Here is a 12,450-nt window from a genome sequence, read left to right on the forward strand (position 1 = left end):
TACCCAAGATCGTCGACAATATAAGAGGGCCAATCAATCTCTTGGAGGAACCGCAATGGCAAGAGTAAAGATTTCATCAGGACGAAGACAGGCGTTTTTTTCTGTTTTATTGTTCAGATGGGTGGACGAACTCACAGCCCACCTGGTGCTAAGTGGTTACTGGAGCCCATAGACATCTACCACGTAAATACGCCACCCATCTTGAGATTTAAGTTGTAAGGTCTCAGTATAGTTACAACGGCTGTCCCACCCTTCAAACCGAAACGCATTACTGCTTCACGGCAGAAATAGGCAGGGTGGTGGTACCTACCCGCGCGGACTCCCAAGAGATACTGTGGCGGGTAGCCATCATACAACGCAAGATAATTGACAGATGCCTGAATCTCGCTTACGACATTTTCAAGATAAAGCGCATATATAAAAGTTCCAAACAACAACATTCGGACCGTCGGTCTACCGAGCAAATATCACCCGTTCGGTAGAAGATCTTTCCCTCCTCGTTAAGCCCCAAATTGGTGACCTGCGACGAGATGTGAACACGCAACCTTCTGATTCATCATCAGCGCATCAAGAACTTCAGCTACCACAATCCCCGCATTCTCGCAGATAAAAGCACGTCATTGACAGTCGTCCTACAGCAAGCCGGCATCGCAGCCTCAACAGGACCATCGCAGCCGACTCACCGCGCTTCCTGGTCCTACGGCACGCAACTTCACTGCCTCATCACGCCGCTACAGTTCATCGCAGCCCACGACCGGATCATCAACGCTTGGGGTCACACATCTTCGGCGTGGCAGCTCTGCATCACATGGACTACGCACGACACGCACGCAACATTCAAGCTCAGTCTCGACTCACCGCAGACTTTGAGCAGCACTGGCGACAATCACGCAGCATTCAGCTCAGTTTCGACTCACTGCAAACTTCGAGCAGCACTGGCGACACGCACGCAGCATTCAAGCTCAGCCTCGACTCACCGCAGGCTTCGAGCAGCACTGGCCCTTGCAAGCTAATCTCAGCACGGACAACACTAACTAAAAATGACACAACCTCCAGTCTCGGAGGGGAGTGATGTGGCGGGTAGCCATCATACAACTCAAGATAATTGACAGATGCCTGAATCTCGCTTACGACATTTTCAAGATAAAGCGCATATATACAAGTTCCAAACAACAATATTCGGATCATCAGGTTTGAGCCCCGTGAGCTCACCTACAAAAGTTAGGGTTACGCTGATATAGCCTCTCAAGGCTCTCAGCTTAGGTAGGAAAAAAAAAAAAAAAAAAACAATATTCGGACCGCCGGTCTACCGAGCAATATCACCCGCTCGGTGGAAGATCTTCCCTCGGTCGTTAAGCCTTACAATACTACCACCAATGATTACGCAAATTATAATTTTGCGGGTTTGATTTTTATTACACGATGTTATTCCTTCACCGTGGAAGTCAATCGTGAACATTTGTTATGTAAGTATTTCATTAGAAAATTTGGTATCCGCCTGCGGGATTCGAACATTCGTGTCCAGCGATGCACCGGACGTCTTATCCTTTGGGCCACGACGACTTCGCATAAATACTGCGGTCAGTTGCGAAACTCAAACGAATACAAGAGTAACCACTTCTCCAACAGTGGAATCATTACAAGCTGTTATTAGGGTTCCCTTTTTGGTGCTAATTGATTAGAAATTTTTTATTACAGTTTGTTTACTGAAGCCGTCGTGGCTTATTGGATAAGACGAAATGTACTCTTATTGAACAACGCGACAACGCTGGTGTTCAAATCCGGCAGGATGGTATCAATTTCATAAGAAAATATTGCTCATTTTTTGAAGTACTTTTTTCAATGTTTAGACACAACGAATAAATCTATACATATAAAGTTTATTTGTATGTAAAGATTATTTTCGCAAGCGTTCTCATATTATTTGTGGTAGGCAGCGGCTTCGCTCTGCCCCTGGCATTGCTGAAGTCCATGGCCGACGGTAACCACTCACCATCAGGTGGGCCGTATGCTCGTCTGCCTAAAGGGCAATAAAAAAATAAAAAAATAAAAATAAATATTCCAGCCCATTTACCCAATATAGTGTTTCGGAGCCTGTTACCCTAAAAAGCCACGGATTTAGAATTAGCTTGGTTTTCGGAGCCTCAGGGGGATACCCGACAAAGATTTATCGAGTAGACCTTACATTGAGAAAGATTACCCGTGTCTTAAGATTTTTGTTTTGCGTTCTAATTAAAAGTATGCGACCCAAAACGCCTAAGACCGAGTCTTGTTACAATGCTTGTAATCTAATATCTATAGATTAATACGTGAAGCAAAAAACGTTTACCCAATTTTACGAAAATTGCGCGTACGGAGGAGTACGAAATTTCTAACACTTAAGGAGAAAGAGTGCAGAATGCAAATTTTTTTTTATAATCGATTAGTTTGTAATACATTGAATCAATAAAAAAAATTATTACACACACTACGATGTATTTGACACACAAACATATAGATACTTTATGTTTATTGTGAAACTTTTATTATTGCTCAAAGTCTGTGGTTAAATAGAGAATAGGTTAATAAGACATGACACTATTTGTCTATAGTGTAGTCTTGGCGGAATCTGCGATTGTAGAAGTATAATAGTTATAGTCTTTGACAATAGAACCTTAATAATGTTCAAACTTATAATTTCAATTAATTATAGTCGAATTTGGACTACTGCGAGACCACTAGTTATAATTAGTACGTAATAATTTTCATTTTCCAGTCCTTCACGCGTCCAATGATCGGAAACGGTGGAAAGACCTAATAAAAAATAAAACCTGTCTAAACATAATGGTGACGACCCTAAGCAGCGAGAAAACGACGCGAGAATGAGGAGGAGATTTTTATTTTAACATTTCGTTAAATACGCTTTAAATATTCCATAGTGTTCGTGCTGACGGTAGTTGGTCAGGCTGACGGGAGAAGATCACGCGGGCGCTCACCTACCCGCTGGTCTGATCTAGTAAAGACGCTCACAGGCCTGCCAATAACCGAGGTTATAAAGACCGCCGAGGATAGGAAGACGTGGGGAAGCATTATGCTTCGAGTGGTCCGCATTTCAAATTAGTCACGACCTTTAGTAAAGAAGAGACCGACTCAGAAGAAGAAGTTCGTGATCACGAACGACCAGTCATTCCAATACTGCTCGACCTTTATTTCTTTAAGAAATTCATAAACATTTTTTTTTTAACTCAATTACCACGTAAATATGTCGAGTATAGATGTTGAGGTTTTTTCAGCTAAAAACAAACGGAGAAAATGCACATTATCCGTCGGCATTTGAACGTTGTGGTAAAACAATTAACTACATCGGAAATGAAAATCGTATTACAACGTAGAATTAGCTTTTTATTTTTATAATTTACACGCAAAAATGAAGAAGAACAAACTGATAATGTGCTCAGTGAGGCAGTTAAGGATTTTTGTTATGGGGGAGGGTGATGGGAGAGATGTGTTCCGCACTAAACGCTTCACTCTCCTCCCCTTGCCTTTTCATGAGTTCTGTCTCATGCGAGGCTCGGACGTGGGTTGTTGAGCGACAGGAGGTTTTAGTCGGTTCGACTCCGATATGCCCCGCCCTCCATCCCCAGTGGAGGGTGGGAGTCCGGCGATTTCCTCCTGACAAAAAAAAAAAAAAAGGATTTTTTATAGCTTCTAGTTCCTTTTAGCCTTAAGACGAAACGAGTTACCATCATCCTGCCTATTTCCACCGCAAAGTGACAAATGTGTTTCGGTTTAAAGGTTTAAAGGTTACACCACTTACACAATATAATTTAAGACCACTTCAAATCTCAAAATTTTTTTTAATACCAAATGGATCGTTAACGCACCCAACCCCATCACCGCAAAAATAAAATCTGCCCACAAGGGTAATTAAACGAGACACGGTAAGCAATATAAAAATATTTTTTTCTCCATATTCGCTTCTTTTCACAAGATATTTTTTTTTTTTTTTTTATTGCCCTTGTAGGCAGACGAGCATACGGCCCACCTGATGGTGAGTGGTTACCGTCGCCCATGGACTTCAGCAATGCCAGGGGCAGAGCCAAGCCGCTGCCTACAAAACCTACTATTAGTGATAAAGCTATTCATCTGGCCCTATTCAAACTCCCACGATTTATATTCTAGCCACATTCTACATACAATAAGCCCCTTGCACGATACACACACAATTCGAACACATTGGATGGAATGTATGAATGGATCCACGTTGTTATAGAAAGCAAAATTTGATACCAACCTTGATCTTTGGACAAGTAGTTACTGAATCGGATTACTGTACAAAGATACTTGGATCTTATAACGGCCAAGGCCAATTAGTATGTGTAATAAATAAAAGTTAATACACTTTACCAAAGCATATACATATGTGAAAATTCCCAACACCTAATCTTGGGCTTACTGTCTAACACTACTTTAGTAGGTACATAAATACGAATAAAGAGATTTTCTAAATTATAAATTGTATTTTGTATGTTTGTGTAGCTTTTAATATATTATATATGTTACCCAACGTCAATCTTTAATTAACTGGAAATAGTTAAAATTAACTGTTTCCTTGATGTTACGCATGTCAACAACTGTTTAAGACGGTATTCAAGAGAATTCATGACTATGCTGCCCCGACTTTCTCCTTCAAATACGAGTGACTATTGTCGTACAAAACATTCTGGCTCGAACAGTCTAACGGAGCGGAGCTCTGTGTTGCTATCGCTATACACTTGAAGTGGAATAAATGGAATTCATTGGAAAAGTGACTCTTAATTACTGTCAATATGGAAGGCAATGATAATGATGAAGAGAATGGCGTCATCAACGCTGACGTCATCATTTTAAGAACACCATGGAACCAGCCTTACAGCCTTACCAGCCTTAAAGCCAGTAAATGAGTGGACGAGCTCGCGGCCCACCTGATGTCTAAGTGGTGACCGGAGCTCATAGATATCTACAACGTAAATGCCGCCACCTACCCTGAGATATCTAAGATCTCAATTTTTACAATACAACGGTTGCCCCGCCCTTGAAACCGAAACGCATTACCGATTCACTACAGTAATAGGCACCATGGAAGGATGCAGGACCCCATCATATTATGTATTTTCTCAAGAAAGTCTCATTGAGACCATCAGCCTCATCATTGAGTATTATTGAGCACGCAGCATTGAGGACTCACAAGACGTCCTATCACCAGTAATAAATGTCCAACGAATAGATTCTTACTGTTAGCATTGTTAACCAGCGCAGATCTGTCCCACCATCCTGCCTATATCAGTCGCGAAAGAGTTTCGCGTAAATATTTCCGACCAAACTTAATTTAAAAATATAAAAAAAAGTAACGGAAAGCTCGCATGCGTAATTTAAATTAAAAATCGCTGTGGAATATAAACATACCTCTTATCTATATATTAATACGTGAAGCAAAAACTTTGTATCCCTTTTTACGAAAATTGCGCGGACGGAGGAGTATGAAATTTTCCACACTTAGAATATAGAGAAGAAGTGCACAATGCTAATTTTTTTTTAAATAATGCATAAAAGATACATTAAATCAATAAAGAATACATTACACACACTACATACCATGTATTTGACGCACACACGCATGCATACTATTTATTGACAAACTTTTGTTCTTGGCGTCTGTTGTCAAATTGAGAATAGATTATTTATTGTTTGTCTTTGTTAATATTTTTTATAGTGTAGTCTTGGCGAAATTTGTGATTATAGAAGTATAAAATACAATCAAAATAGTGTACAAACTTACAATTCCAATTAATTATAGTCGAATTTCGACTACTGCGGGACCACTAGTTTTTATAAATTTGCAACACATAATACCTGTGAAGCTAACGTTTTAATTAATTACGCACATAAATCATTAAGTGTGTCAACTAATTATCTTATTACAAGATGCGGTGAGCTTATTAAAGCGAGATAAGTAATAACAGTGTAATAACAATTTGAAGTTTTGTTTTTTTAGCTTCTTTTTTATTTTATTACGTAAATGCGTGAACGAGCTCATCGCTCGTCTGATGTGAAGTGGTTACTGGAGTCCTTAATCACCACAACGTGAATGCTGCCACAAAAAAATAAAACTTGCGTAATTACTGGTCGTAGGACCTCTTGTGAGTCCGCACGGGTACCACCGCCCTGCCGATTTCTGCCATGAAGCAGTAATGCGTTCCGGCTTGAAGGGTGGGGCAGCCGTGTAAGAGACCTTAGAACTTATATCTCAAGGTGGGTGGCGCGTTTACGTTGTAGATGTCCATGGGCTCCAGTAACCACTTAACACCAGGTGGCATGTGAGCTCGTCCACCCATCTAAGCTAAAGAAAAATAAAAAAAATAAAAATACTTCATATCACAAACGCAATTAGTTCAACCTTGAATTACTCCTCGTCTTATCAAGTTTGATAATTTTCGTAACAGAAAAAGAAATGGAACGAAAGAGAAATATTAGATTGGAAGGGCTCGACGAGCGAATTAACCCACAGATACAGCCCACTGAGTTTCTCACTGGATATTCTCAGTGGGGCGCGCTTCCGATTCGGTGGTAGATTCTGGCGAAGCACTGCTCTTGCTAGGGTCAGTGTTAGCAACATTCTGGTTTGAGCCCCGTGAGCTCACCTACATGTTAGGGCGAAGCTGAAACAGCCTCTCAAGGCTATCAACATAGGTAGGAAAAAAATGGCAGCTTATCGAGAGGTCTTATGAGTTCGGCACCCCGATGGTCATGTTTTTTTATTGATTACAGTAAAGCCTTTGATTGCTTCAAACGGAATCACCTGTGGAAAATACTAACAGATTTAGGAGTATCGCAACATCTGGTCCTACATAATTTTACATCAAATGATTATTTGCCACAAAACTGACAAGTTAATAAGGAGTATTGACTTCTATCTATACATTAATACGTGAAGCAAAAACTTTGTATCCTTTTTTACGAAAATTGCGCGGACGGAGGAGTATGAAATTTTCCACACTTATAGAGAATATAGAGAAGAAGTACACAATGCTAATATTTTTTTTAAATAATGCATAAAAGATACATTAAATCAATAAAGAAAACATTACACATACTACATACCATGTATTTGACGCACACACGCATGCATACTATTTATTGTCAAACTTTTGTTCTTGACGTCTGTTGTCAAATTGAGATTAAATATTGTTTGTCTTTGTTAATATTTTTTATAATGTAGTCTTGGCCAAATTTGTGATTATAGAAGTATAAAATACAATCATAATAGTGTACAAACTTATAATTCCAATTAATCATAGTCGAATTTTGACTACTACGGGACCTCTAGTTTTGAGAAAAACACAACCTATGTTTTCTTTAACTCAAAGCTTACCCAATGAAAATTCACGCTGCAATATCACAAACAATAAGTTAGTTTCACTTAAGTTTCTTAACTAGTCCCTAGCTGTATCAACAAAGGTGCAAAGTTACTCAGTATTGTGTTAGAACTACAATAAAAAGATTACTATATAGTGTTCTCAGATTCCACGTGCAAATTTTAAAAACATTATAAGAGGTTTATTTGAAATTTTAGAAATTTTGTCATCTTTTTAATACGCTTTTATTAGCTTCAGTATGTATGCTAGTATGTAACGGAATCTTTGAACATGATTTTGACCCCCTTTAAAAGTCGGATTAATTTGAAATTTGGTATACTTATTAAGGACCGATGACAATTCAATATTTAAAAAAAATTGAAAAAATAAATGGAAGAAATTGAAATTCAACTAAAAAATGAAAAATAAATAATACTTTTTAAAAAAATACGCATTGATAGAAAATCCAACTAAAAAATATAAAATAATTCATAATAAGTTTGAATTGAAAATAGTGTACGAAAAAATTATTTTATTGTAAAAAAAAGCGTGGGGTGCATGGTATCACTGTTATAAATATTTTATGAACAGATATGAGTAGAATGGTTATTTTGATAATATCCTGAAAAGCACCCCACGCTTTTTTACAATAAAATCATTTTTTCTTACACTATTTTTAATTCAAATTTATTTTCAATTTTTTTAGTTGGATTTTCTATAAAAGCATATTTTGTTGTTTTTTTAAACTATTATTTATTTTATAGCTCAAGACGGGCAAACGAACTCAAGCTCGCCTTCTCTTAAGGAGGTAAGTGACTCCACTGCATAATGAATATCCAATCCATCAAAGAAGAATGCAAGTCTTCTTCGCGGCAGAAATAAACAAGGAGTTGGTACGAATAATTAAGCATAATTAATTATCTTTGCTGTGGTTGGATAACATAATCTCTAGCATAATCGAGCATAATCGGCATAATCGTATCGCTCTCGACATGAACACACTGAATCCAAACAGACACGAAAGTTTGTTCGTATGAAGGGCTTCATAGAAACTCCTTCCAGTTCCTGACACCGATAGCTTTGAGGTCGTGCTCTACGTCTGAACAGAGCAGGGTGGGAACCCTGGGCAACTGCTCTGGGCTGTAAGGCCTAAGATGATGATGATGATGTTAATAGAAACTCATCTTGAATGCTGATTACCGTGTGACATGAGACAGGAAAGCTAGCTCACAATAATAGCTACCACAAAAGTACGCTATTAGATCACCTAGTATTTAGATGTTTGTCAAAACTATTCCACTTACCTAATGCGAAATCACAGGCGGGACCGAGGAATACATGGGCGCAGTCGTTATACGCGTCGATGGCGGAAATGACAGCATATGCTGCATCGCAGTCTGTGACGTCATAGGTCTGCCACTCGAAGCCGACCCACGAGGGAAAGGCATCCTGGACCGCTGGATGCTGCATAGCCAGCTCCAACACTGGCTCCACCTGTGTATCGAATTACTAGATCAGTTCGTGATTCGTCACTGCATGATGTCTTAGGGGGAGGGAGGAGGGAGGGAGGGAGATCATCATCCTATCTAGTCTCATGGTTTCCGTAAAAGGATGCCTAGGAGAAAGAGTGGCAACTCTTTTTAAGTACTATGCCAGCGTAATGCAATCTCCAAATAGTATTGTTACGCCGGTAAGAGTAACGCCTACTATTTTATGTTTATTGCTTAGATGGGTGGACGATCTCACAGCCCACCTGGTGTTAAGTGGTTACTGGAGCCCATAGACATCTACAACGTAAATGCGCCACCCACCTCGAGATATAAGTTCTAAATAGGCGGGGTGGTGGTACCTACCCTTGCGGACTCCCAAGAGGTCCTACCACCAGTGATTACGCAAATTATAATTTTGCGGGTTTGATTTTTATTACACGATGTTATTCCTTCACCGTGGACGTCAATCGTGAGTACGTATTTCATTAGAAAAATTTCGGGGTTGGTTGGTTTAATGCCTAAAAGCAACGCACTATGAATAAACGCAGAGGTTCCAGATAGTATGAATAAATTCAACTCCAGTGGCGCGAGGTGCTTTGTTAAAAATTGGAAGAATGGATCATAGGCCGTATTAATATTCTGCGTATTTCTGCCACTCACTTCAACTATACTTGAGACCATAGAACTTATATCTCAAGGTGGGTGGCGCATTTACGTTGTAGATGTCTATGGGCTCCAGCTATCACTCAATATCATATAACATAATCAATCAGGTGGGCTGTGAGCTGGTCTACCTGTGAGGCGGTGGATATATTCTTGGCTATTACTAGGGCTTGAGCTCACCTACCCGTCCAGGCGTAGTTAAAATAACCCCTTAGGCTACCAGTAATAATACCAGTAATAAATAAAATAAAAGTACATTTTAATTTTGCATAAAAAGTTATAGGTAGATCCGGTATCGGTTTATGGATATTTTAGTAACACGAGATTGTATTATTACAACAGAACAATCGATCTGTGATTAAAAGGTTCCCTGACGTAATTTGCAGTGTATATATATGTTCATAGTTATATCTGGGAGCCTCGAGCGTTCGTCTTTTGAATGTACCCTTCCCAAATTAAAATAGAACCCTCAACAATATTCGTCAGGCTACCGGGAGTTTCCCTTTTAACCGACTTCAAAAGAGTTGGAAGTTATCGGCCGCCTTTTTTTCAATAACTTACTTTCTACGTGAATCAATTTTGTTGATTCCTTGAATTGAAATTGATGAATATTTCATGTTATTTTGTTAAAATCGGTCACAGTCGGTTAAAGGCGGTCACATCCCACCTGGTGTTAGGTGGTTACTGGAGCCCATAGACATCTACAATGCAAATGCGCCACACACCTTGAGATATAAGTTCTAAAGTCTCAGTATAGTTACAACGGCTGCCCCACTCTTCAAACCAAACCGCATTACTGCTTCACGGCAGAAATAGACAGGGTGATGGTAGCTACCCGCGCGGACTCACAAGAAGTCCTACCACCAGTAATGAAAGACATAAGGAAGTATATGCCGAAAGTATATACTGACGGACAAAAGGGAATGCAATGTTGCTGTCGAGGATATCGAAGAAAGAGCAAAGTGGAGGAGTAGATTAAGGAAAGTTGACCCCACCACAATGTAGGATAAATAATTAGGAAAAGAGAAAGAGATTTCCCGGAACAGACGTCATTTACTCAAATATTGTGTACATTGACACGATCGCGTCGTCTCTATGATCTAATCACGAATAAATGCGATGTAATAAACTATTCAGTCACCCCTCGTCCGATATTCTCAACAGAGTCGAGGTTATCATTGTCTTTACGATTGAAAGAAATGATTCAATGTCTGAGCAGATAGCTTATTACTGCCGAGATTAATTGACAAGGAATGTGTGTTTTCGATAGTTTTTTTTATTTTTATTTTTTTATTGCTTAGATGGGTGGACGAGCTCACAGCCCACCTGGTATTAAGTGGTTACTGGAGCCCATGGACATCTACAACATAAATGCGCCACCCACCTTGAGATATAAGTTCTAAGGTCTCAGTATAGTTACAACGGCTGCCCCACCCTTCAAACCGAAACGCATTACTGCTTCACGGCAGAAATAGGCAGGGTGGTGATACCTACCCGTGCAGGCTCACAAATTATAAATTTGCGGGTTTGATTTTTATTACACGATGTTATTCCTTCACCGTGATAGAGCTACTAGTGTTTCGCTGAATCTACCACCGGATCGAAATCGCGAGGAGATCCGCCAAGAAATTTACTGGGTTAAAAGGCCTATAAACATCATTACGTGAGTTGACTTGAGGGATGAGGGCGAATTCTCAGTTGTATTGTGTATAATGAATGGCTTTTCTATAATTCAAAACGAAATGCATGACTGTGTGGCGGTATTAGGCGGAATGTTGGTACGTGCCCGCATTACCACAAAGAGGAATTCTACATTATTATTATTTTTATTTCGGGAAAATATAAACAAATAAAAATACTTTTACAGTTCAATCTCGCGCTTTGAATACTTTAGTTAGTTACAGATTATTTTTATAGTAAAAGTTAACTTGTTATAGCAAAATAGACGGTAATTAACTAGCACAATGTGTGAATGTGAACGAATAATTACATTAGTCGTCCCACGTGATGACGAAAACTGTAAACTACATTCAAAACATCGGAAATAATGTAATGACTGAGCTGTAAAATTAGTTTGTTTAAGACTGGTGAAAAGCGAAACAAACACAATTATAATTGGAGTTTCTTGAGCGGAATATTTCCTTCTTCAAACGAGTTTTAAAATCAGTTTTAGTGATGTGGCTGTCCTCTTCAGATTGCTCATGTTCGTCAGCGTCGATGACTACTCCGCATCAGACCATTACTGGTAGTAGAGCATGTTTTAAACGCGCATAATCAGGTACCAACACCGTGGCTATTTCTCCCGGAAAGCAGTCGTGAAATGAATCGTCTTAACAGTAACTATATTTTAGTGATATAGTATATATGACGGATTAGGCTGGTACCGTGGTGTTTTTAAAATTATGACGTCCACGTTGCTGACGCCATTCTCATCATTATTATTGCCTTCCATAGTAACAGTAATTAAGACTCAGTTTTCCAATGAACTCCATTTATTACATTTCAAGTGTACAACGATAACAAGAGAGAGCTCCGCTCCGGTCGGCTGCTCGAGTCGAAATTATTTTAATAGCTCGTATTTGTAGCAGAAAGTGGGGGTATGCCTTAGTGGTGTATTCTCTTGAATACCGTCTTAAGCAGTTGTTGATGTGCGTAATATTAAGGAAACAGTTAAATTTAACCATATTTAGTTAACTAAATAGTGACGTTTGCGCCGACATATATATTACACAATTATTTATCACCAACTTATACTTGCAATCGCTTGGAAAAAGTGAAACATTCTTGTGTCTTTTTTTTTTCATTTCACTGTGTATTAAGTAATAGTCCTTTCAACGTCATTGCCTTGTAAATGGCATTGTTCGTCTGAATACATTTGATACATTTTCTTTTGTGTATGACGCACAGTCCATTGATTCCGTAGC

General features: G+C 39.1%; 2 protein-coding genes across 2 annotated transcripts in view; both read right to left on the reverse strand.

Moving 5' to 3' along the window:
* The window catches only part of Fbxl7 (F-box and leucine-rich repeat protein 7), a 308,189-nt gene that overhangs the window by 158,935 nt on the left and 136,804 nt on the right, over positions 1 to 12,450 (reverse strand). The gene's annotated exons all lie outside the window — the stretch shown is intronic.
* LOC114239313 (atrial natriuretic peptide receptor 1) overlaps positions 1 to 12,450 on the reverse strand; it is a 112,437-nt gene that overhangs the window by 52,784 nt on the left and 47,203 nt on the right. The window contains exon 3 of the mRNA XM_028169464.2: positions 8,678 to 8,867. Coding sequence (XP_028025265.2) covers positions 8,678 to 8,867 — 190 coding nt within the window. The remainder of the gene's footprint in view (positions 1 to 8,677; positions 8,868 to 12,450) is intronic.

This window comes from Bombyx mandarina, chromosome 07 (assembly GCF_030267445.1).
Source record: "Bombyx mandarina strain Sakado chromosome 07, ASM3026744v2".
NCBI classification, from domain to species: Eukaryota; Metazoa; Arthropoda; class Insecta; order Lepidoptera; family Bombycidae; genus Bombyx; species Bombyx mandarina.